This window comes from Sebastes umbrosus, chromosome 14 (genome assembly GCF_015220745.1).
Source record: "Sebastes umbrosus isolate fSebUmb1 chromosome 14, fSebUmb1.pri, whole genome shotgun sequence".
Classification (NCBI taxonomy): domain Eukaryota; kingdom Metazoa; phylum Chordata; class Actinopteri; order Perciformes; family Sebastidae; genus Sebastes; species Sebastes umbrosus.
This window is the reverse complement of record NC_051282.1, coordinates 25887122-25912352: the sequence shown is the minus strand read 5'-3', so window position 1 is coordinate 25912352 and position 25231 is coordinate 25887122. Positions and strand designations below refer to the sequence as shown.

Genomic DNA, 25231 nt, shown 5'->3' with positions numbered 1-25231 from the left:
CTCTAGTGGCACAAAAGGAAGCTGGGATGACCAACAAAAAAAATGTTGAGTAAAGCCAAGGATGCTGAAGCCATCAGTCCCCCTGCCTGGGCCTTGTTGAGGAATGTCCTGACTGAGAGGCCACTTGCAGACACAAAGGGAAAGCTGTAATCGTCCCACTGCTCTTCCCACTGTCTCTGTGTTCTCCTGCCATTCGCCATCCCACGCCTCCCCGGTCAAACACAGGGCTCCTTCTCCTGTTATCTCTCCTCTCTCAGTTCACCTCCTCCTACCCTCAGGCCAGGTCAGGTTGGATGCTTTGTGGCTTTTTTGATCCATAACTGGTGGTCCATTTCGGGCCCATTTTGTTTGGGTTCTGTTTTTGTGTTTGGCAGCTATGGATCTAAAGGTCAAAGGTGAACAAGACTTTCAGGCCCATATTAAAGGCTGGCATTCCTTCATAGCCCCTGCTCTGCTTTGTTACAAGCTGTCTGGTTCAGAAGATGAAGAGGCATGTGTGTGTGTGGTTTCAAATATATATGAGGGAGAGTCCCCTTGGGGTTTACCGTAGTAATGAGATTCAGTCTCAGATCAGAGATCAGCGGATGAGACGTCCACGTTTTAAATCACCCTTTGTTGTTCAAGCAGCAAACAGCAGGACCGATCAGAAAGCTTAGAGCCATTTTAATAGACCTGGGTGTACTCTTGCGTGTGTGTTTTTGCCCAGCTCATATAATCGATTGTTTGTGTTTTGTCCTGAATGCATTTAACCTCATCATGAAGTAGACTGCTTCTTGTTACAGCTGACGCTCTTATTGGTTTAGGCTAGGGGTCGATTGATTGGAGCCTACAGGGACCTTGGGGGGATGGAGGGTGCATTTTGCAGTTCAAAGGTAACTATCCGTGTAAATGTAAGGACAGAGGCTGGTCAACAGCAACAACAGCATTAAGGAACAGGGAGGAAGGGGGGGAAATCAACTGATAAGATTGGCTAGAAACAGAATGACAGGAGGGTAACAAAGGAGTAGATGATAGAGGTAGAAGAGTATGGGTAATCAAGTCTAAAGTATGTGAGGACCAAATGGATGCTGTATCTTTCACAAAGAGGAACAAAGCTGGAGTCACAGAAGAGATGAAGGACCTCGTGCATGGAGACATTTCTGCTATCGGTGTCATTCATCTGCCTCGATCACTGCGTGCACTTCATCAAAATGTAATTATGTACAGGCAGACAGACACATGGCTGCAGGAATGGATGCGTATCTCTTTGCATATTCCCTCAGTCAGCAGATCACAGGCAGCGTTGTAGCGTAAATATATTCACTGATGTCTCCATCTGGTCCAGTAGATATACAGTAGATAGAAGAGATCCGGTGTCACGCTAAACTGTGTCATTCTCGCTGTGTGGAGCATAGATATGTCTTTCTCCTCAGTGTGTATCTTGTAGGGCTGGGACGATTCACCTATCTCCTGATTCCATACTATCCCGATACTTGAGTGCCGATTCGATATGTATTGCGATTCTACAAGTATTGCGATTCGATAATATGATTTATTGCGATTTCTGTTAACTTTTTTTAACACTAGACCATGGGAAAAGTTGAATCATACGCTTTTTCCTGGGTTTTCCATACTTTACTGTATGTGTAGTGTTTACCACTTTGGATTTAAAATGTGAGGGTGTGGGTCGTATCCACATGGACCCTCCGCCGTTTCTTACTTTTATCATTTTGGCTCGCTGTGGTTTGTTTTGGTTGACGGATACGGAATGGATATGAGGTCACGTTATTCAGATTACAACAATAAAAGCAGCAACTTCCTTCTACCTCGGCATAGACTCAAATGAACCAAATATATCGATTCTGGCATTGAAGGTGAATTGTTTTGTTTTTTTCCCACCCCTAGTATCTTGTGACCCTGTCCAGTAGCTGTGTCACTAGGTGCAGCCTAGGTGAGGACCTTATTAAGTTAATATGTTTTTTTGAGTCCCTGTGAGCTGAGAGGAGCTCCCTAAATTGGGTCACATCTGCAGGGATGGGAGGAGGAGGGGCCGAGAGATCCTACAAGCACTCAAGAATTCTAATTTCCTTATTTTCCAAGGAGAGTTCCTCAGTGATCTGGGTGGAAATGAGACGTCTGCCTCTTCTGCCAGGATGGCAATCAGGATGTGTATTAGTGGGCTCCGCCGCTGTGGGAGAGGGAGCTATAATTGGTATCTCCCTTGATGTCACCTCCCCAGTGCTCTCCGCTGACCCAGCCCTCGCTAAAAACTACTTCGCCCATCTAGGAACTCTAGAGATGCTTTTAGATGCAAGAGATAAAGACACTGTTAAATGGGATTTAGGGCTCAAATGAAGCATTATGGTGAGTTAAAAATGTTAAAGGCACAAAAGTTTCGCAAGAACAGTTTAAGTAAAACAATAGTTGTAGTACGAGATGGGTAGGGCTCGGTATTGTTTAAAAAATGACGATGCCAATACCAGTACCCTTAAAGTGATATCGATACCAATAGAGTACTTCCATGGCTGCTCCACTCAAATCAACGCTCCCCCTCCAAAAAATAAAAACAAGCCGTGTTGTATTTGAATTAGGGCTGTGAAGATCGCTGAAGCTTTGACCCTAAAAACAATAATCCATTTCCAAACCAAATTCACAATTTGAATAAAGTTATTTATCGTTCTGAGTCTTTTTTTATTAAATCAACTTTCTTTAATGAAAATAACTTGTTGGTTTTGTTTGATTGCTGCTAGAGCGAGATGGAGAGGGAGATAAGGTGATGCTTTTTGAAAAATCCACTCTACGCTCCATCCAAAATCCTTCCACGCGGGCTCCTCGCTTGCTCGCGCTGACATGCTCTGAAAATAGTCATTTGTTTTAGATCTGGGCACAAAATTAATAGATTGCACCCAGCCCTAGGGTTAGGGATGCGCCACTTCAAGAGTGGGCCCCAGGATTATACTTAAAGGTAGGGCCGTCCTCGACCAAAGAAAGTCTTAGTCGACTAACACTCAGCATTTTGTCGACTAATCGATTAGTTGATTTAATCAACACATCTGTAAAACTGAGTTTCTCCGCAAAGAATCACACAAAAGCACCACTTTACATCTTGTTTTTACCAGAGATATGATCTTAAGTTTCTTGGAAATACGTCATACAGCATTAAAAATGACTAATCGACTAAAGAAATCTTAGTTAACTAAGACCAAAACAACCGATTTGTCGACTAACCGACTAAGAGGGGACAGCCCTACTTAAAGGGAATGTATTAAGTGTTTTGAGTCAAATTTAGATTAAACAGCACTCTCTAGTAATGAAGGCCAAAGCTCAGATTATACTGTCCCAGATTTAACAAAAGGGCAGTTGTTCCTTAAAATAGGGATATTGTCATTATCAGCGCTCCACTCGCACGTTCCCAAATCACTTTGCACCACCTAGCAAGTTATTCAATCCAGTAAAAAACTTGATGTATATATGTGAAGAGGCAATTTCAGTATCGTTTTCTTGCTACTATAAATGTCCTGCCTTGTTTTCCGATGCTGACTTTGGTTAACACTCTCTCTATTTGAAACATCTTTGCAGTCATATAATGGATTCAGTCTGAATAACACAGTCTGGACAGTTCCAGTCAGATGGTGTTAGTGTTGAAAGTTGAAGCAAGTTGCCGAGTGCTGACGCAGCGCCAGGCACAACGGGAGACGCACTGTGTCAGCCCCGGGCGTTGGTGTTCGTGTGGGTGTTACGCATGCGAGTGCGCGTGACTGTACCCTGGTGTATGTGCGCGACTGCGCTCATTGTAAGCACGCCTCCGTGTGCATGTGATTCCCCTGAATAAACTGCTTTCCGGGCAGCGTGAGTCCCTGAAGGAGTGGAGATGTGGGCGGCCCGTGTTTCTCTTTCAGCCTGTAGAAAACACTACATACTGTACATACAGGGTCGCCCCAGATGTATAGCTTTAGGGGCCCTCTGCTTCTGAAGTCAGATATAGATGGGGCAGATGAGGAGTGGTGCATGTTGTGAACATGGAGGGAAAAACACCACATTTCCTCTCATATCATTTGCTCCTCAAACTTTTTTAGTTGTATCACTGCATCAACAAGCGATGGATATTATTAAGGTATGAGTAAATCAAGCTTTCACTACAGAAACCGATCCTCTCCATCACTCTTTTGTTGAGCTTATTTACCCTTTCTGTCTTGTATCTTTGTCACTTCCTGTCTGTTTCTGATGACGGCCTCTTTTCATTGGCATACCAGTGCAGAGGTTTGCTGAATGACAGCCAAGCAGCGCTCCCAGATGGAAGGGAAACAAGCAGCGATCAGCATTTACTTAAGTGGATGGGTTCCCCCCTCATCTGCCGGGAAATGACACCCACTTGGTGCCCACCCTTGGCTCATGCGTGGGTGGGGCCTTTCCCTTCCCTAATGTGGTCTTGAATATTTACCCATCTTGCATGGATTTGACAATTTTTTGAGTGAGAACCATTTCATTTCACTTTATTTCTATTTATTTCAAACAAGTAGCAAATAAGTAAATAACAAGGCAAGAATAACAAATAAAATTAAACAGTAAACCTATACCAAACTGTCTAAACAATCAACATACATATATTACATCCAAAGTATACATTTAATGGCTCTACCCCTTCTCCATGACTCAAAACTCAATATTTATCACATATACTTTTGTGGTAGCTTATAGGCTAATCCTTTTTTATTTCAATTCCAACATTGGTAGTGAAGTAATATTTTTCACCGGTTGTCCACGTTAGGTCAGATAATTCTTTATTATATGTTGATGTAAGGTGTTACAGCAGCAGAAGGACCTGCTGTATCTCGCTTTCACACACCGTGGGTGAAGCAGCCTGTCACTGAAAGAGCTATTTAAGAACGCACGGGGCGATGACGTGCCTTTTGTAGTCCATCTTCAGACCATTGTAGTTTCACCACGGCAGAGCTGCGTCATAACATCCGCCGCCATCACATCATCATTACGGAGCCTAGTCTAAGTGCAGTCGGATTCTCTTGACACCACGGTTGTCTTTTCCTAAGTCCTTCTGAAGACTCCTTCACATCTTTCCTTGATCTCATGACGTTTTCTATGGATGTTAGGAAAAGATGTAATTTTTGGACTTTTCTACTGCAGCCTAAATCTGATCGTGTGGGTGATAACAGATGACGTGTGCAGTGGCGGGGTAGATATCCTGCCCTTTAATCCCAGGACCAGGGTGTCATCATGCATCTGCCCTGCTGATGGACTAAGATACTGATTTCCTACAAGTTGTTGTGCTCTTGAAGAAGGCAAGGGAACAGATGATTTCCTTCCTCCAAATGATAACGTTCCTCTGCTCCGTTTCTTTTTAATTATAGTCCTCTTCTCTACTGTCAGTCCGTCACTTTGTGGTCCTCTTTTAAGACAGAAATGCTGTGGTTGTTTTGGGTCCGGCTGTCTTGTTTTGTGTGGCGTGGCCGCCCTTTAGCGTCCGCCAGCCGCCCAACCTGACATCATATTTCCAGAAAAAGGAAGGACTTCCTGCGTTTTAGCTCATCCTCTCTGTTGCTCTTGTTTGTGCTGCTGCCCTCTCTGGGTTTACTCAGCGTGACATTAACTCCCCCAGTCGATCGGGAGACAGGGTCATTAAATGCTAGAAGAACGCATATTCTCAAACCTGTCGGCACTTTGTGTCTGTTTGTGCATCTCAGTCTGTATAAAAACATGTTTTCCCCAATATGAGCTGCTCTCGAGGGAACTGTCTGACCAAAAGGTTGTGCAACTATTTATTTTGGTGTCAGTTCCCCTAAGTAAGTGAGAACAGTTGTGTAGAGCTAACCATCGTTTCCATGGATACCCTGAACATTTGGTATGGATACGGCCAGTTCGCCAGGGTTCCTGTAGGCTGTGAGGTATGTGTGAAAGGTCAACCTCGAGTGGACTGGTGTGCTCCCCCGGCTGTCTGAAAACAAGACAACATGGCTTTGTTTTGGAGCTCCTTAACAGCCCGCTATAAGGCTCTTGTTTTGGACTTCCATTGTCTATTATCCCTGTGTTAAATATTAGCAGACATTCCAGTGAGTGTCATGGGTATTGGCCTCAAGATGTTTAGGTTAGCATACTTTCTGTTATTAAAATAAGTGCTCTGCATTATGCAGCCTCTCTGGGATATCATTTTACGCTTGGATTAAAATCTTCGTTGCAGTAAAATTAAATGCGCTGATCTTGTATTTCGCTAATTGTGACGTTGTGTATGTTTTGTGTGTGTCGAAGCACAGCGGAGCTCATAATTTCTGGATGGCTGGCCTTGCTTTATTGATTGCTGTGCCAGATTTTGTTTAGCTTTCGTAACCTTCATTCCACTGACCTCTTACTTACTGCAGGTACACTGCGTCCACAGTTTAGCCGCTCATATTTTAGTCGTGATTTTTGGCGGTTTTATTGGGATTATGTTGGACCAATATTGAATTAATGTTTTCATTTAGGAGAGTGAAGGAAAAAGTCAGAGGAAAAGGGAGTTTTTTGTCAGGTCATTGTTGTGAAATGAGTAATATAAAACCTTGTGTTGGAGATTCCTCTGTCCTCTATCACTCTATAACCATTACCTTGTTAACCGTTTGCGGAGATCCACAGTCAACCCTAGCCTCGACCCCTTTGACCTTTGAACCCTGCTGCTGAGGTAATGAGGGGAGGAGGAGGAGGTCACAGGAGGCGGCTTGTGCTTGCCCACTGGGGGAATCAGAAAGAGTCACTGAGTGACAGAGATGATCTTCCAACATAACCGCTGTGACTTGAGCAGCTCATGACACTGTCAGGGTTCAGCGGGGTCGACTGCCATCTATGCAAATATCTCCAGTCTTGTGAATACTGTGACAATATTTCAGTGCAAGTAGGGCTTCCCCCTCTTAGTCTATTAGTTGAGTAAAAGATTTCTTTAGTTGATTAGTTGCTTTTAATGCTTTTTTCATGTTGAATGACTCATTTCCAAGAAACTTAAGAGCACATATATGATAAACACAAGATTTAATGTGGTGCTTTTGTGTGATTCTTTGTGGAGAAACTAATCAATTAGTCGTCAAAATGTGTAGTCGACTGAGAATTTCTTTGGTCGAGGACAGCCCTAAGTGCCAGTGTCTACCAAACAACGCTTTGCAGCAGTTTATTTTGCTGCAGAGCGGCCAAGTGGTTGGTTTATTCACACCTCAGAGGGCACAGGCTTTCATGTAATTTCACAGGAAGGAAGTTAAACTAAAGTTTAGCATTCACTAAAGGAGATCGTTGTTGTTGCACGTTGGATCATGCAGTTCTTCAGACTAATCAACAGTGAAAACAATCATTAGTTGCAGCCCTATAGTCTGAAATAAAAATGGAGAAGAGAGTAAAGGGAAAATGCTTCCAGCGCAGTGCTGTAAAGGAAACAGAGATTGTGCTGCTTGGACTGCTTTTATGATTAGAGTGCTGATACTAGTGGTGTCCCTTTATGCTTGTAGTGCAGGTAGGGGTTGCACACACACACACACACAAACACACACTGTCCATCAATCAGGACACATTGCTCGCCCCTCAGACAAAGTTAATTATAGCAGCCTATAGTGTGAATGACAGGAGGACTGGCAGCGCTTTGAGACCTGTCACATTTGTGCTACTCTGGCGCCGATGCTCAGCGCTGCTTGGCTGACCTGCACTGTTTCATTTAGTCGGACAGATTACACACAAAAGTTTAAATCCTCTTCAAAGTGCACCTGGCTGCTGCACACTTGGTTTACTGTTGGTTTAGATGTTTCATTTGCTGTCTGACCTGTCCCCCTCTCCTCTCCTTTCTAACCACATATCGATTGCTTGGCAGACTCCACACCCCTCGCCGTGGGCATTCAATCACCCTCTGATATCAAGGAGAATATTTCTGTGATATCCTCAGGGACACGCCTCAGAGGATAGATACGCATATAGAAGGATTAAGGTGCATTATATTTTGGGCGCTTCTGTCCTAACCCTTCATCCTCTCTCTCATCTCTCCCCAGTGCCGGACGACCTCACCCCAGAGGAGCAGCAGGAGCTGGAGAATATCCGCCGGCGCAAGCAGGAGCTGCTGGAGGACATTCAGGTAATATTGGAATAAGATATGGGGGCTTTTGTAATGTTTATATGTGCAAATCTTAAAACATAGAAACAGATGCATGCACTCCATGTGTTTGACTGCAGAAAATGTCCATCTTAAGCTTATTTTCAGTTTTCTTTTTGATTTTTTAATCACATTTTCAACTTAAATTGTACTTGTTTCAAGAGTTCTCTATAAAAAAAAGTGTCTCAAGAGAAAATAAACTACTAATTTTAACTGGAAACAAATATTTTTTGTGCTGTAACTTTGGTTGCTTGCATTTAATGTAAACTAACTATGCAGATTGGACCCAGTTAAATTTTATACCACAGTCGGGCTAATCTTAATACAATATTCAAGTGATTCACCCATTAAAATGACCAGTCTTGAGATTTAGAGGCTCAAGGGGGCAAGAGCATCTTCATTTTTCTTGTCTTACAAGGTCCAGACATTTGGCTCATTTCCACTACCTTCAGCTACAACTCCTTTGCATTTTGGTTAAATATTTAGTTGTAGAAATGTCTCTTTTCCAAGGAGTCCTTAAAACATTTCACCCCAAGTGGAATTTGAGGTATTTCCTGCCAAGTGCTCTCTTCCTTAGCAAACCATTTCTGTTTACTGTTGAGCCATTTGTGTTTTGTAGATGTACTGTGTCAACAAAGACCTCTATTTATGGATAGAAGTTATCTTTTTATTGACAAGTGGTTTTGAATATATCGTGAGTATAAAAATAAGATAAGCATACAGATAAAATAGGATTATGCTCTTGCAGCCAGTCGAATATCCCTCGTGTACTCTCTGATTTCCAAGGATTGCCAGGATTCAAATCAGCTTGGCCGAATTTCCCTAAAGTGGTTTGTTTGATTCCTGTCCACGACCCATGATCGTTGTTTTTTGGCTGTTGCCTTGACCCAGGAGCAGAGCTGATTATCGAAGCGAGCCGCTCAGTCACTCAATAACCAGCTCCGTAAGCAAATGACACAGAGAGGTGACAGAACTGTCATGGCAGAGAGTTGGCCTCCAGATGTCCTAGTGGGCGTCTCAACGTCCACTAGCCCTGACAGACAAACATCAGAGGCTTGATCCGACACCTTCTCTTTTACGAGCCTGGCTCTCCATCGCTGCTCCTCCCCCTCTCTCTGGCCACCACTGCTTCCTCCCTCGTCCTCTCCTTTCCTCGTCACCTCTTGCCTTTTTCCATACACATGTACTGGCTAGCTTGGCTTGACTCGGTTTGACTCGGCACTTCAGCCCAGCAAGGCAGGGATTTGTCTCTCCTTTACAACAGAGCTACCCACTTGAGGGTGTTTGGAACCATTGATATGACTAGTGGTCAAAGGAGTGGCTGTAAAACGGTGGATGAACACATTTAATTTCCAATATTCTTCACAATAAATGTCTCCCGTTATTTACACGCTTTTATTATGAAGCAACAAAATCAGGAAATGTTGGGTTTTCATCAGCAGTAACTTAACTCGGCTCCTGTACAGCTGAAAGCCAAACAGCAAAATGAAGCAGATATCTAAAAGTACAAACTGGGACGCAGGAGAGAAACTAAACTTGTTTGAGGGGGAGAAGTGGGGTTGTCATGGGTTGGCCGTGGCCGGCAAGATGTCACCGCAATCTGCTTGGAGGCAGGTCGGGCGTACCCTTGCCTGACTCGGGAGATGGTTCGTCTTAGCCGGGCTGCACAACAAAGCCATGGTTTAACACTGCATGGCCAAAACTGCCAATAGAAAAGCCCTACTCCTCTTCTTTCTGCACACTGACCCCTCTCCTCCCTCTCGACTCCTACACCCTGGTCCTGCATGTCAAGGCCCCCCACCACCCTAACCACCCACTTCCCTGTATGAGCACAGCCTTTGTTTGCAGATACAAGCATCTGAGGAATGTGTTGTGATTGCGCAGGCCTTGAAAACACAGATGTTCCCTTTGTGGTTTGGCCTATAGTGAGTTGGTATTATACAGGAGAAATTATAAACTGTATATATGAATGGAGAGGCTCGATGATTGTAACCTTTTACTTGAAGAGATGCAGCCTCGCTTGATCAAGAGGAAGCTCTCTCTGTATACAGGACTTATTATTCCACACTTTCATCAAGCTGACGTCACCCTCTCCATCCTCTACCCTCTGTAATGCCCTCACTGCGCCAGTCTGGCACCAGCGGTCCTGGCTTGATCGACTAAATCTGCCTTTTAAGGCCATTAATCACTAAAACGCTACACAAAATATAATCCACTTTCTTCCTGCATTTGTATTGAGGTTATCCCCGAATGTTCTCCGCCTAATCGAATTGAGAATGAGAGGATTGTTTAGGAGAGTACACAAACATATGCATTGATATGAGATAAAGACAGTTTTTAGTTTAAGCAGGGTTCAACAATCTATTTGCCCAAAGTCAATTTGTACTTACAAATTGTTTTATTTATTAGTGCTTATCAAATAACAGCAAGGACTAAGTTAACTGTCATGTTTACTTAAGTAAATGAATCTGGAGTTTCGCCCACATCCTCAACGCCACCCAACTAAACTCCTGCACTACAGCTCATAAGCTTTGTCTTTACCCATCGCCATTGTCTTGCGAGTGCCCGATCGGTACTGCACATTGTGCAACTCTCAACAGAGATGAGAAGGAAGCAAAGTGGCTCACTCCTTAGCTACTTCATAGGGCTGTCAATCGATTGAAATATTTAATCGCGATCGCGAATCGCTGTTCAAAATGTACTTTAAAGGGAAATTTGTCAAGTATTTAATACTCTCATCATCATGGGAGTGGACAAATATGCTGCTTTATGCAAATGTGTGTATATATTTATCATTGGAAATCAATTAACAACACAAAATGATGACAAATATTGTCCAGAAACCCTCACAGGTACTGCATTTAGCATAGAAAATATGCTCAAATCATAACATGGCAAACTCAAACCCAACAGGCAACAACGGCTGTCAGTGTGTCAGTGTGCTGACTTGACTATGACTTGCCCAAAACTGCATGTGATTATCATAAAGTGGTCATGTCTGTAAAGGGGAGACTCGTGGGTACCTATAGAACCCATTTTCATTCACATATCTTGAGGTCAGAGGTCAAGGGACCCCTTTGAAAATGGCCATGCCAGTTTATCCTCGCCAAAATTTAGCGCAAGTTTGGAGCATTATACAGCCTCAACAACCTAGTATGACATGGTTGGTACCAATGGGTTCTGTAGGTTTCCTAGTTTCATATGATACCATTTTCACTGTAGCACATTGTTATCACAGCCCTACTACTTCATCAGCTCCGGAAAAAACAATGTGTTTAATTCTTTTTTGATCAAGCAAAGCAGGATCTGAGGAGAGATGGATTTGCAGCTCATCAGAAGTGACTCTGCTCTCTTTGTTTAGCTGCTGTGACTATATACAGGATGTGATAAAAGGCCACCTGGTTTATAGACAAACAGAGGTGACTCAGAGATGATGGCTCTCCTTCGGCACTGTTTTAATAGAGCCATACAAATGCTTTGCATGTTGTCCGTGTTGGTCGTCCACGCCTCCTGGTGTCAGGGAAATTAGTAGGCCGATGATGAATTCATCTTCTTGTCGTTCTCGTGACATTTTAAGACTTAACATTTATGTCTTTTCTGCAGCGGCTGAAGGATGAGATAGCAGAAGTGACAAGTGAGATCGAAAACCTGGGTTCCACTGAGGAGAGGTAAGAAAAATGATCACACCCTTCCCCCAACTACACCCACATTTCCATCTCTGTTTTGCCTAAACCGGCTTGTTGTTTGTCTTCTATTAACTTAGCAAATGAAGCTGTCAATTATTAATGTTTGATGGGCAGGTCGGGCGATCCCGTCACACCAAACTCTCCCCAAATTGGCTTATGCTTTTAAGGCAGTTTAAATGTTTCATCAGGCACACCCCCATGATGGGAGGCCTCATTGAATAATGCAGTGGGTGTACGGGCAGAGGCAGACAATGGATGGTCCCAAGGGAGGGAGGGCTGATGTTTGGTCTACTCAAGTGGATAGGGATCCCATCAGCTACAGAATAATCTTTCTTGGATCTAAAACCCATTAAAGGCTTCAGCACCTTCTTGTGATCCAAGTTTCCTTCGATCCATTTTTTGAAGAAAGTACATGATAGTCACGGAGCGTCTGTTTAGTCGAGTGTTGGAGTGTTGGCAGACAAGAGCCGAAGGAATGCTGCCGCGAGTGAATGAGTGGGAAGAAGTGGTGACCTCTTCACCGGCTGGAGATGGAGATGTAACCATGGTGATGCCGAAACTCTTTGAGTGCACTTTGACCCCTTGAATAACTGGAGGCCTGAGAAATGAGACGTTCCCATATGTGTGATGTTATCAATGCTTTGTCATCACACGGTGGAGGGGGAGGAAAGGCCGGCCTCCGCCAAACAAATGAAAAATGTTAATGGGAAAGACACTTTCGGGAAATGAGGCAAATCCATTTATTATAATGGGCCTGGACTGTAATGGATTTTCATACTTAAAAGGCAACAAAAATTAAATGTATTCACGATAGAGCAATGATTGAGTTGTATATCAAGCAAAAATTGCTGGTAACAGCTTCTCAAAAGTGAATATTTTTGGGTTTTCGTGAGTCTTCTGTAATATTGAATTTAATATATTTGGATTTTGGACTATTGGTCGGACTAAACATGCAATTTAAGGACATTATCTTGAGTTCAGGGAAGTTAGTACCGAGTACCGATCTGATACCAGTGTTTAATTAATAAGCTGTATGCGTTGCTGTGTGGAAGTGACTGGGATCATTCTTTTATGTGTAGGGCAACATTAGCCTTGACTTAAACATGGCTTTCCTAACTTTGTAAGACAAAATGTAACAAAGAAATAGATATAAATTTGTACAGCATTATGTTCACATCAAGAACAACTAACAACAACCTTCACTCTTATGTTCCAGGAAAAATATGCAGAGGAATAAACAGGTGGCCATGGGCCGTAAGAAATTTAACATGGACCCCAAAAAGGTAGGTGGAAAGAAACTGTTGTGATTCTTCAGCAATATGATTTCTCATAAACAGGAAATAACCCGGGGTGTTGTCTCTTTCTCAGGGGATCCAGTTCCTGATTGAGAACGACTTGCTGAAGCATACCAGCACCGATATCGCTCAGTTCCTCTACAAGGGCGAAGGCCTCAACAAAACAGCCATCGGAGATTACCTCGGAGAGAGGTCAGTATCTAACCATCTCCCTCTCATGCTCTCGATCATGACTCACCAGCACCCATCCATGTGGTTGATAAAAGCATAGAATAGCGAGTGCATATTTTCCGTATTGCTGTGTTTCCTCTTGGTCAGGGACACACCCATCCCTTCTAGTTTATTGGTCCCACATTTAGACCATCCTCTCAAGACGGTGTCCGTTACTCAACAGCTTCCATCTGTCTTTGGTTATCTTACTCATTCATAACGTGATGAAGAAACTCACGACTCGGGAATGTTTGAGGGCAATTAAAAATTTCACTCGAGAGCTGAGACCGTCCTCGTTAGAGTGAACACATAACACAGGAAATAGCAATGAGCCTGATGTACAGTATGCGCCGCTCAGGGACTACAGGACAGAAAGGGTTGCGGTCAGGATGTGCTCTGTGAGGTCAAACCAGGAAATGGAGTTCAGGCTGTTGATGGATGCTCTTAGTCTGATTATTATCCAGCTCTCCACGTGTGTTTCAATCTGTGAGGAGCAGCGTGAGAGCCTTGAGACACGATTGGTCACTCGTCCACTGGGAACGGTAGTGACTGGATATGACTCTATGTCAGCGAGAGCTCCTTAGAGCCTTCCCATAATCCCACAGGGCAGATCATTTACTCTGAAGGGCACGAAGGTCGGGAGTGATGTCATGATCGAGATTAGATGATTAATGAAAGGGAGGTGGTGGGTGTTTTTCCTGCTCTATTGGGTTTAATGGGAGTATGCAGCGTATCGCAGACCTTTTTAAGCCCATGTGAGCCAGATCACACCCTGAGCTGAGTCCTCAGACACCGTCCTGATGGGACGACGACTTTTCAAATGAGGCAGCGATCAAAATCTTACGAACAGCTAGAATACAAGCACAGTTTAGTCTTGGCCTTGAGTCTAATAATGTGATGATTTGCTGCTTTTCTTTGTCTTAATGTGATAGGAAATTGAATATCTTTGGGTTTTGGACTGGCGTCGGACATTATTCACTATTTTCTGACATTTTATAGACCAAGCAATTAGTTGATTATTTGAGAAAATGCTCTGATCTTTTGTGTATTTATTTAGCAGAAAAACACTTTTGAAATGTTTACCAGTAAGAATTGTGTCATGTTTTGTCTCCTGTAGAGATGATTTCAATCTCCAAGTCCTGCATGACTTTGTGGAGCTTCACGAGTTCACAGACCTCAACCTGGTTCAGGCCCTAAGGTAAGACAACATCCTCAGGTCTGCTCCATACTCACCAAGTCCTTGACTAGATCCTGTAGGTTTGCCCTCCTTTTTATGTAAATCATGTGTGATACAGTTTTGGAAGGCTGCAGCTGTCAGTTTCATTCTTGTGATTTTTTACGAAGTGGAAGTGAATCTGTATCTGACTACTGAGCTGTGTCCCCCTGACAGACAGTTCCTGTGGAGTTTTCGGCTACCGGGAGAAGCTCAGAAGATCGACCGCATGATGGAGGCCTTCGCTCAGCGCTACTGCCAATGCAACCCTGGCGTTTTCCAGTCCACAGGTAGCGCCGCCACTCCATGCAAATATAGCCATTTTTGTCAGCAATATTGATGATTTCAATTACTATAATTCAAATTCCTAATCAGAATATTATAAATAACTAATTTAAACTCTCAATTTCTTAATTTTTAGGGACTTTATCAGATAAACTTTTGTCTTCCTGATGCACTTACTTTTCCATATTGCATATCTAATGGCATGTCAATGGAACTAAACTGCTTTGTTTAGCAGACACAAAGTCTGCCGAGGTGAACTATGCTCTATAAGAGTGTCTGGCTTTTGGGAAATAATGCCTATAGCAGACAGCCGCCTGCCTCTAACATGGATGCAGATGGATGTGAATAATGCATGGGACTTCTCAACAGCCTAACAGGCCAGATAAAGTGCTGCTGCGTCAGCCGCGTGCTGGCCACGTTGTCTTTCAGCAAACACACACACATTAGAGCGCACGTCCAGAAACTCACATGCATACTTAGCTGCCCACTCGCAGCCTTTCACTCCCACCCACTCCCCTCGCTAACGAAGCTTCGCCTATCTGTTCCTCTCTGTTTGGCTGTGGTCCCCTAAGTGCAGTCCTTTCAGCTCAGCTAATTCACATTCACATTTAAATTAAACACCGGCAGCAGTTTTATGGTAAACAGCAACCTTTCTGTTCATCCCTCTCTTATGGTGTCATCCTGTGTTACAGACACCTGTTACATCCTGTCGTTCGCCATCATCATGCTAAACACCAGCCTGCACAACCCGAATGTCAAGGACAAGCCCGCTGTGGAACGATTCATCTCCATGAACAGAGGAATCAACGATGGAGGAGACTTACCTGAAGACCTGCTCAGGGTCAGTATGGCTATAAAACACCGGCTCAGGTTCCAGAAGTGATTCACTCCATTGACGTTTCAGAAAATCCTTGTATAAAGAGTTTTGAGCATGGAATCAAACCAACCAATTACAAGACCATAAAACATTTGATTCAGAGCAAAAAAAACATTGGAAAACAGAAAAAAGGCAAAGGTACGACACTGTGTACATAATTATTTTAAGAGTGAAGGAACTACTCATCCCATAAACCATTGCGAATGGCGACTCGCCGCGTTTTGGAAACTCCGTTAAACATTTAAACTTAACAACTGTTGATCTAGAATGAAGACAGATTCAGCAACTGCAGGCCTTATTTCTCACCTCAAATGATTGTTTTCAGAAATACATTTTGGTGAACTAATTTCATAATAAAAAAAAAAAAAGGGAAAGTTTCCAAACGAGCCGCCATGTTGACCCAGTTTTAAATCCGGTAGCAGACCACGGAGCAGCACGTACGAGCACGTACACTCACTAGCTGTTCACAGGTGCAGTAAAAATTTCCCTGGTAATAGCAAACTCCATCAATCAGAGACGTCACTGTTACACTTAGGATTGTGGGTAGTGTAGTACTTGTCCATGACATTGTGAATAATACATATTTTTCTTAAAAACAAGGTTGATATCATACAGACTTGTGGCTTCTACAGGAGCATATACTATCGTTTCATGATCTGGTGGCTCGTGTTAAATCTACCTTGGATGGTTACAACATTATGGTTAATAATCAAATCCGCGATCCAGAACATGAACGGGATTTTCACTGTTGAGCTCTATTTCCCTCCTCCTGGGTGATTTCTCAAACCCGCTCTGTGTTCATAGTCGACTATCTTTTATTGTAGAATCTGTACGAGAGCATCAAGAACGAGCCTTTCAAAATCCCAGAGGACGACGGCAACGACCTCACACACACTTTCTTCAACCCAGACAGAGAGGGCTGGCTGCTAAAACTGGGTGAGTGACGCTGTAAATACGTGTACACACTTATAATGAATCACTAAAATAATGGTGCTCTCATCAACGTGGATTACTTTGTGTTGTGTTTTCATAGCAGCACGTATTGGTAAATAATCTCAAGGCTGCATAAAATGGTTAATACAGTATGTCTCCCTGAGGTCAATAACCCGTGAGTGTGTGTTAAGGTGTCTGCTGTGAGCATGTGTGGATAGTTTTGTACTCACTCGACCCGAGACATCTGAAGACATCTCTGCCCGCTTTCATGTATTATGAATGTGGCCATGAGATCAGGCCGGCATATGCGGAGCCCTTTGAATTATTTAAGGCAGGGCATATTCATACACTGACATGCACACGTACGAATCCCAACTTTTATAGCTTGTAAATCAAGTGTTTGCACATAAACAAACATACACATACTGCACATACACTTAGTTTAGAACATTTATCTTGAGAGGACATTTGATCAGATTGTTTTTGCTTTTTTTCGTGGACATTTTTGATCCTGATTTTATTGGAGATTTGAAGCGAATACTTTGTCGCATTGTGGAAACTCCCAGCAGGCTTTGGAATTTTTTTAATAATGAAGGGTTTGTCTTGGTGTTTATAATTCTTTTTCTTATCCTAATACATTTTTTAACAGTGTTTCGTGACATTTTAAAGGCCTTTTTGACCTGCCTTGATTTCTGACTTTAAAGTATATTCGAACACACACACACACACACACACATGCCTGTATTGTTTCCTGTGTTTTACAGGATGTCAGCTGTTACTTTCACTGGTCACAAGTACAAGCAGAAAAGCCCTGAACTCTTCATCCTCTGTTTCCTCTGAGATTTCTCTCTGTTGTACAGATTCACAATGAATGTAATAAAAAAGCACGAAAGTGAAATTAAATCTTCCATTCGCTGTGAATCTTTACAACCGACTACGCCAAGAAAGTGAAGAATTACTCTTTCTCCAATGACTCCAAATTGGCAGATTTGAGTAAAACAATCAGGGTGGAAGGTATATTACTGGATATAACAGAAGTGGAGGCGATAATTTAATGTAGTGCTTTACAGTAGCTATGACATTGAGTAGATCTCCCCCTTCTGGGCGGATTTAATAACAGCAGAAATCTGCTGTCCATCATTGCTAAATTAAAGCTGTAAAGCAGTGCATCAAAGCCTCCCTGGAACCAGATTAAAAGGACTGTGGTGCAATAATTCCTTATCATTTAATTTGATTTTTTTGTTTTCTTTTCCTCTTCGTTTGTTTGTTTGTTCCCATGATTTTGGCTGTTGTCTTTCCTCAGGAGGTATGTACACCTGCTCTTCCCAAACGCTAGTCCATCTCTCAGCTCTCGGGTGCTTTTGGTGGTCCGCCATGCTTTTGTTCTCTTCACACAGGGTTTTTGTTTTTATTTTTTGTCTCTCCATTGACTCATTTGAACTTCAGATGTTTGTCTGTTCAGTCTCTCATTGAGCCGGTGGTTTGTCCACGCTCTCTTTATCTCTGTGGGCGGTTGCCGGGCGGTCACCGGGTTCATTCGCCACCCCGTGGACTCGGCTCGGCGAGCCGATGCTTTGTGACCACGCTACCGAGCAGTTTGACCCTCTTTTCTCTGTATGCTGTGGTGGTCACTCTCTTTGATCTGTTTTTTTTTTTTTTTTGGAAGCTGCATTATTCCTTTTTTTCCACACAGAGAGCACAACAAAGGACTTTTGCTTGAAATTGATCATGAACCCATTCACCCATTGGCTTATTGTTGTTTGCTCTCTGGTTGCATGGAAAGGGAATACTGCACCTTTTCAACAATGTGGCTCTGCTCTCCTTATCTGACGCTGTAAATGGATCTGAAAGGTAACAAAGTGTGGCTGCGGCCCGGTGTGGTGCTAGACCGGACTGGACCAAACTGTGGGAGAGAGGCATGGGCAGAGGAGTGTATCGAAAGGGTGTACACACTTAAAGTGCACATGGTTAGTAGCTTGTAATTTATGCATATTTCCTATTAATTACAAAATAAGAGCCCTTGTAAAAACATTAGATAAGAAGAGTTTATCCTGTTGAGATAAATCATTTCCAAAGGAATCATAAAACTATCAACAACTAGATATGATTTACAAGACAACCTCTTCACCTGTACTCGCCCAGCCTCCCACAGTCCCCGTCTTGCATGGGCGCCCCCCCCCTCCACTCAGCTCCACTCCGGCCCAGCACCGTCCACGCATCTCTGCAACAATCTCCTGGGACGCCCCGCCTCGTCCCAGACATTCTTGCACGGGAGGAGGTCACCTCTCTCTCTCTCTCTCTCTTTTTTCGGGAGTGACAGGAGCTGACATGACCGTGAAAAACCCAATCACAACCGACTCAATCAACTCCGTCAGCTGTGTGATTCTGTGCCATCGCGTCTTGTGTTTTTTCTGTTTGTCTGCTTTTTTGTCGCAACACAAGTCGAGATGTGGCGAGGGGGCTCTCGAGCGTGTGTCGATGTAGATTATAACAAGCATAGACTGAAGTGTTTGACCAATCATGTGATATGATGGGATATCATATAACAGTGCTACTTCTGTTATATGATAATACGCGTGTGTTCTACGTGTCTGTATATAAACATCCTCTATCCTGGTAGATGGGTTTCACAAAGCAGCTTTTTTACTAACACTGGTGGTGGGATAGCCTAGTCTAGACAAGGTCTTTATGCCATGTCCAGACTCACTGGACACTGCTCCTATATGACTGAGAAGTTACTTAACAAACAGGAAATTCAAGTCTGAGATGCCTGTAGAGAAGCCGAGCATAGCTCCAGGCGCTGCTGAGCTTCCTGCCCCCTCTCAGTTTGTTGGCATCCCATCGTCCCAGAGTGAGAGTGCCATCTGCTACTTTGATCAGGTTTCCCCTCGCAGGAAGTATGGGTGACAAAAGGGGGTCAGAGGTCAGCCACAGATCAGCGGGCGCAAGAGTTAACCAGAGAGCCCCCACTGGGCGTGAAAGACAGCTTAATCCTCCCTTACTCTCCACATTCAGCCCCTCGTATTAAGTCACTGGAGTGCTTTCCACATTTATATAACCATCTTATAGTTACTAAGCTCAGTTAGTGCAAAGTGCATATAGCTGTATGCAGTCTATTGATACTTTCCACGCTCATTCCTCTGAGTCAGCAACTAAGGATAGAGAAACAGGGCCAAGTGAGTTTCCAGAGATTTCTGGAGACATGTAGCTTTATTGTGTAGCATCTTCACATCCACTTCAATTAGCCTTATTATGGTATTTATCAACTATTTGAGATAAATCTGTTAAGTAGAGTTGTTCCAATACTAGTATCAGACACGCCAGTCTATGCACCGATCCGATACCATCATTTATTAACCCAGAAAAAAATCAACTTGTTTAACCGGAAATCAATTCCGCAAGTTCAGGTATTGGAATCGGGAAGGAAAAAATGGTATCGGAACATCTCTACTGTTAAGTGTCCATTTAGGTGTGAAAATAGCTAAAAGTATTTACATTAACATGTAAAAGGGGGAAAGGAATAAGTAGTTATAAAGTCAGAGAGCTGAAGGCTTTGCAGTTGTGGTGATGGTGAGCTCATGGTGCGATGGTGGATTAGGGGAGAGTGGCGGGATGTTCTGGGTAAAAGGAGTCCTGTGGAGCCGTCATCTGTCTGTCTGCCCATACATCTGTCTGCCTGTCTGCTGCTCGACCCGGTGCTTCGGTGCTCGTCTCTCTCTCTCTCTCTCTCTCTCTTTTCTCCTGCTGATCCTCTCTGACGCTGGCTGTTTGCTCCACGACAGGGGGACGAGTCAAAACCTGGAAGAGGAGGTGGTTCATCCTCACAGACAACTGTCTGTACTACTTTGAGTACACCACAGTGAGTGCAGAATCAGTCTCTCAGTCACAGTGAATAATCTGTTCCCTGTCATTTTCCCCCGTGTGCAGCACTCCGTCACTCACATATTTTATGTTTGTCCAGGACAAAGAGCCCAGAGGAATCATCCCGCTGGAGAACCTGAGCATCAAGGAGGTGGAGGATAAGAAGCCTGTAAGTATAGCTCCCTCTAGTGGTTCTTCCTGTGATTACAGTCAGGACTGGGATTTAGATTTTACTACAACTAAGGCTGCAAATAACAATTAATAAGATAATTAATCTGTTGATTATTTTCTTGATTAATTGATTAGTTGTTTGGTCTATAAAATGTCAGAAAATGGTGAGAAATGTCGATCAGTGTTTCCTAAAACCCCAAGATGACGTCCTCAAATATCTTGTTTTGTTCACAACTCAAAGTTATTCAGTTTACTGTCATAGAGGAGTAAAGAAACCAGAAAATAATCATATTTAAGAAGCTGGAATGGACTTTTTATTTTCTTAAAGAATTACTCAAACCGTTTAATCAATTATCGAAATAGTTGGGGATTAATTTAATAGTTGACAACTAATCGATTAATCGTGGCAGCTCTAACTACAACCCATTATTTTAATGGACAATAAAGAAGGACTCTCCTCAGTATCAGAGGACGGAAAAAAATCTAAAATAAATAAATAAATGACTCGATAAATATCATTAAATGTAGCAAAAATAAAATTAAAAATAGATGTAGCCATAAATTCGTTGATAAAAGGTGGTGTGTACCATGCACTTCTTTGAAATTTGAGGACGAACTAGAAATCAATCAAACTGGTTTATTCAAAAAATATAAGGGCTGTCCTCGACCAAAGAAATTCTTAGTCGATTAATCAATTTGTTGATTTATCAAAATATCTGTATATATACAGTATACTGTATATAGAAAACCCTTTTACTGGCAGTTACGTCCTCACAACATTATATGACGCAGTATATAAACAATATGCCATAAAGAGGGATTTCTAAATCTATACATATGGAACTGTAGTTACATGAGCTAATAGTTTATAGCATTTCTTTTTTTTATAAATACAGTTATTTTTGTCTGTAAGCATTATACTTTCTATAATTTCTGACCTCCATCCTCTTCACTTCTGCAGAACTGCTTTGAGCTTTTCATACCTGACAACAAGGATCAGGTGATAAAAGCGTGCAAGACTGAGACTGACGGACGCGTCGTCGAGGGCAACCACACCTTCTACCGTATCTCCGCCCCCACCGCTGAGGAGAAAGAACAATGGATGGACAGCATCAAGTAAATGTTTTCTTCCTTCACTTGTTGAAGGCATAGTATGATACAGGGCATGTTTGTAACCTGCATGTAAGGCTCATAGTCACTCCTGTTTAGGGCTGTACCAGACAGCTCAAAGCTTCGAAGCTTCATTCATAACATTATCATTCAAATTCTAAATCAACATTTGAATACTGTGCATATTTATTTATTTTTTTTGCATGTATTTATCCTGTTGAAACCTGGTATTTGTGCTCAGTTGCAGATCAAAACTAGGCTGAAATAATATTATTAGTATTATACTATTTGTAGAATTACTTTCCACTCGTGGCTGCGTAGGATTGTTTCCGACTCATGTAATCTAAACATTTCAAATAACTCCAGAGCGTTGTGAAGTCAAAGTGTATTGAGAAAAAAAGATAGATATATTCATTTCCAAAAATCACAACTTGTTTTTATCTGACGAAATATTCAGCTTCAATCCATATATCCTGGCGTTTAGCCAACATTTTCACTGGGGTCAAAAAAACTGTTTTCTCTCCCGTCTTGCAACAACTTGAATCCGCCCGTATTTGTTTGCATTTCGGCAACTTGGCACCATTAAAAGTATGCCAAACTGTTCCTGTCTGCACCCAATTTACCCACGGATATGCAGACGACTATCTGGAGAACTGGATTTCTAAAAACGTGATTCTCCTGACAAGTTCTGGAGTCATACGGAGCGATTTATTTCTATGATTTCCAAGCGGATTTATGGACATTTTATGTGCGATGGACATCTGAGATAATGATGTCCTCAGAAAGTGTAAGTCTGAATCTAATGGGATAAGTGTTTTTAATGTTTTGTCACCTGTATTTTTTCAGCTAGAGCTGATTGGTTTAAACCAATTTTCACTTTGATTTTATGTCACCTCACTTCCACGATGTTAGAGCTCAGTTTAGACGATTTTACGGTTGTAGAGCGTAGAGAGAAATATGTGGGATTAAAGCACAAGTGCTGATTATGCTGAGCAGTTCCTCCTAAGTGCATAAAAAAACCTCAATGAATGGTTAATCAGTAGTCAGGTATTGCAGATGTTGATCCTAATCACACTCGTAAATGAAAAAATGAGCACTACTTAGATGCAAATGCACCTGCATTTCCACATGCATGTCCAACATTACAGTATAAGTGCAGCAATTTGCACACTTATGTTATTATGCCTCTCTCGCTGACATTTCCCTCTGCGTCTGTGTCCACAGAGCCGCCATCAGCAGGGACCCCTTTTACGAGATGCTGGCAGCCAGGAAGAAGAAGGTGTCGTCCATGAAGAGGCACTAGAGCTGCTCAGCGCTCCAGATGTTGCACTTGAACAGAGCAGGGGAGGGGTCCGGGTGTCTGCTCGCCCCGTCTGGGTCGGTGCAGAGGCCGCGGTCGAGAGACCTCTCCAGGGGATTTTCTCTAGGATATAAACTAGGTTTGGCTTTGGGACTCTACTGGCCAGAAAAACAGGAAGCATGCTGGGGTTTCTAGATAAGAGTCAGGGCCAAAGCGTCCTCTAACCTCCTGTCTCTCTTTCTCTCTCAGCTTTGTGTGTGCTCTCTTGTCTATGAGGCCAAAAGGAAATCTTGCTGTGTAACGCGGCGAAATCCCCTTCGAAGATGCTTTAAAACAAATCCCATATACATTGCACACGTACACAACATGCATACACTCATGCAGCCCCCCCCCCGTAGCACACATCGATTAAACTCAGCCGGTCTGACCAAGTGTGGCACTCCAACCAAAATACTCCTCGCTCTCTGAAAGAAAAGACCTTTTCTGATGTGCTTTAATATGTTCGGGTGATATTTTTACAGCTTTAAATGTCAAATCCTCTTCAGGCTCTTTTGTTTGTTTGCTTTTGTAAAAAAAAAAACTGAAACTGCAAGGGAGGGCGGGTGTGGGAGGGAGGGTATGATTTGCCAACTGTTAGTGATTTTATAGTAAAAAAGAAAAGAAAAAAAAAAGTTGCCACTCAGGAGATTGTTACTGAAACTTTCCATGTCGGCGTTGACATGGATCCCTGTTCACAACACGACACTTTCAGAGGAACGAAAAGCCTCATCTGTGTCCCAGACTGAACTGTTTTTTTGTAAATGTGTGGGGACGAACCGCTGCAGATGTCTGGACGGAGTCTCAGTGTTGGATCTCGCTGTTCATTTCCTGAAGGTCCTGGAGATGCATCCTGGGGATTAGTGTCTTTGTAAAGTGTTCATCACTCTGGGCTTCTGTTTGAGGTCTGGAAACTAGAACTGGTGGCCCCTTTCTTATTTTCTTTTTTTCCCACATCATTTTGTCACCACTTTCTCTTCCCTAATTTCCTCGTTTTACATATTTACATTACTGCTGCACAGTGCCTGGCGCTCTAGATGAAATGTTACGAGAAAAGCTGCTGGTTAGCGACAGTAATTCAAAGTTTTCTTCTCCTAGTTGAACCACATTTAATTATCGGTTTCCTACCTTTTAATATGCTTTTTCTTTGTACCTATTTAATGGTAAAAACAAATCATTTCCAGCCGTCAGCACGACCTCATAGATCTCCGTACAATACTGTGCGCTTCAGGTTGTTTATGTAATAAAGACATAATATATGACATATTGTTGTAGAGGCTTTAAAGCGGCACAAATTCACGTTGAAGCTCTGCCTGGAGAAGAATGGGTTGTCCCCGTCTCAGGATCCAAAGTGTGATGTGAAACAATACAAAGGAAGGAATGAGGAATGTACTGTAGTGAACCAAAAGACGGCGGTCAGGATGGCTGATTGGTCAGCGACATTTGTCAAAAACTGCATCGAGGTACAATTTTTTTGCAAACGCAGTCCGAGTTGTGAATCAAGCGGTCGTCTTTTCTACTCTCGTCTACAGTCGTCTCATCTGTGCCTGCTGGTGGTTTATCCTCACACTCCCTGCCTCCTCCTCTGTTTCCTCTCTCTGCTCCTCTGCACCGCACTAATCCTAGAGACATAAGGACAAAAATGCAAAACAATCATAATTCTAGACAGTATTGGTTTATTTATCAAAGTTGTACATACTTAAATGTATAGTGGGTATTCATTTTGTTTCTTATTAGTTGTGCCATTTTTCTTTTTGGTATCAATAATGTTTGATTTGAGGTTTGTATCATTGCCATTTAATCAAGCTGAAATAAAGACAAATTTGTCGCAACGCTGGCTGTGAATGTCTTTTACAGCAGTGATTCTTAAAGTGGGGTCAGTGGCGATTTGCGGCAATAAAACAAGCATATTGTGTCCATTACACCCACCCATGTTAGCTTTGGGTAAATAGAAACTCTGATATGATTGTGACACACAGCAATAAGTTCATTATTTTGAAGCTGAAGCACTTAAAGTCAGCTTTAGACTGGTAAGTTTCAAGATCTGGATTTATTAGTACTATGTTTTGTCTTGCTACTGTTAATTTTTCGAAAGCTTTTAAGATCAATTACTTGGAAAAGTACAAATGCTGTCATGTTGAGTCCAAATGCATAAGTGATATTAA

General features: G+C 42.6%; 1 protein-coding gene across 5 annotated transcripts in view; it reads left to right on the top strand.

Moving 5' to 3' along the window:
- Positions 1-24898, top strand: part of cyth1a (cytohesin 1a) — a 52859-nt gene extending 27961 nt beyond the window's left edge. For 4 of the 5 annotated variants that reach the window (XM_037793044.1, XM_037793041.1, XM_037793043.1 and 1 more), the window contains 12 exons: positions 7989-8071; positions 11693-11757; positions 12992-13058; positions 13144-13262; positions 14398-14478; positions 14671-14783; positions 15471-15619; positions 16480-16592; positions 20369-20447; positions 20550-20618; positions 21582-21736; positions 22955-24898. In XM_037793044.1, the coding sequence (XP_037648972.1) occupies positions 7989-8071; positions 11693-11757; positions 12992-13058; positions 13144-13262; positions 14398-14478; positions 14671-14783; positions 15471-15619; positions 16480-16592; positions 20369-20447; positions 20550-20618; positions 21582-21736; positions 22955-23033 (1172 nt within the window). In that variant the 3' untranslated portion in view covers positions 23034-24898. The remainder of the gene's footprint in view (positions 1-7988; positions 8072-11692; positions 11758-12991; positions 13059-13143; positions 13263-14397; positions 14479-14670; positions 14784-15470; positions 15620-16479; positions 16593-20368; positions 20448-20549; positions 20619-21581; positions 21737-22954) is intronic. The other variant, XM_037793042.1, reaches the window with a different exon arrangement.
- Positions 24899-25231: the final 333 nt, after the last annotated feature.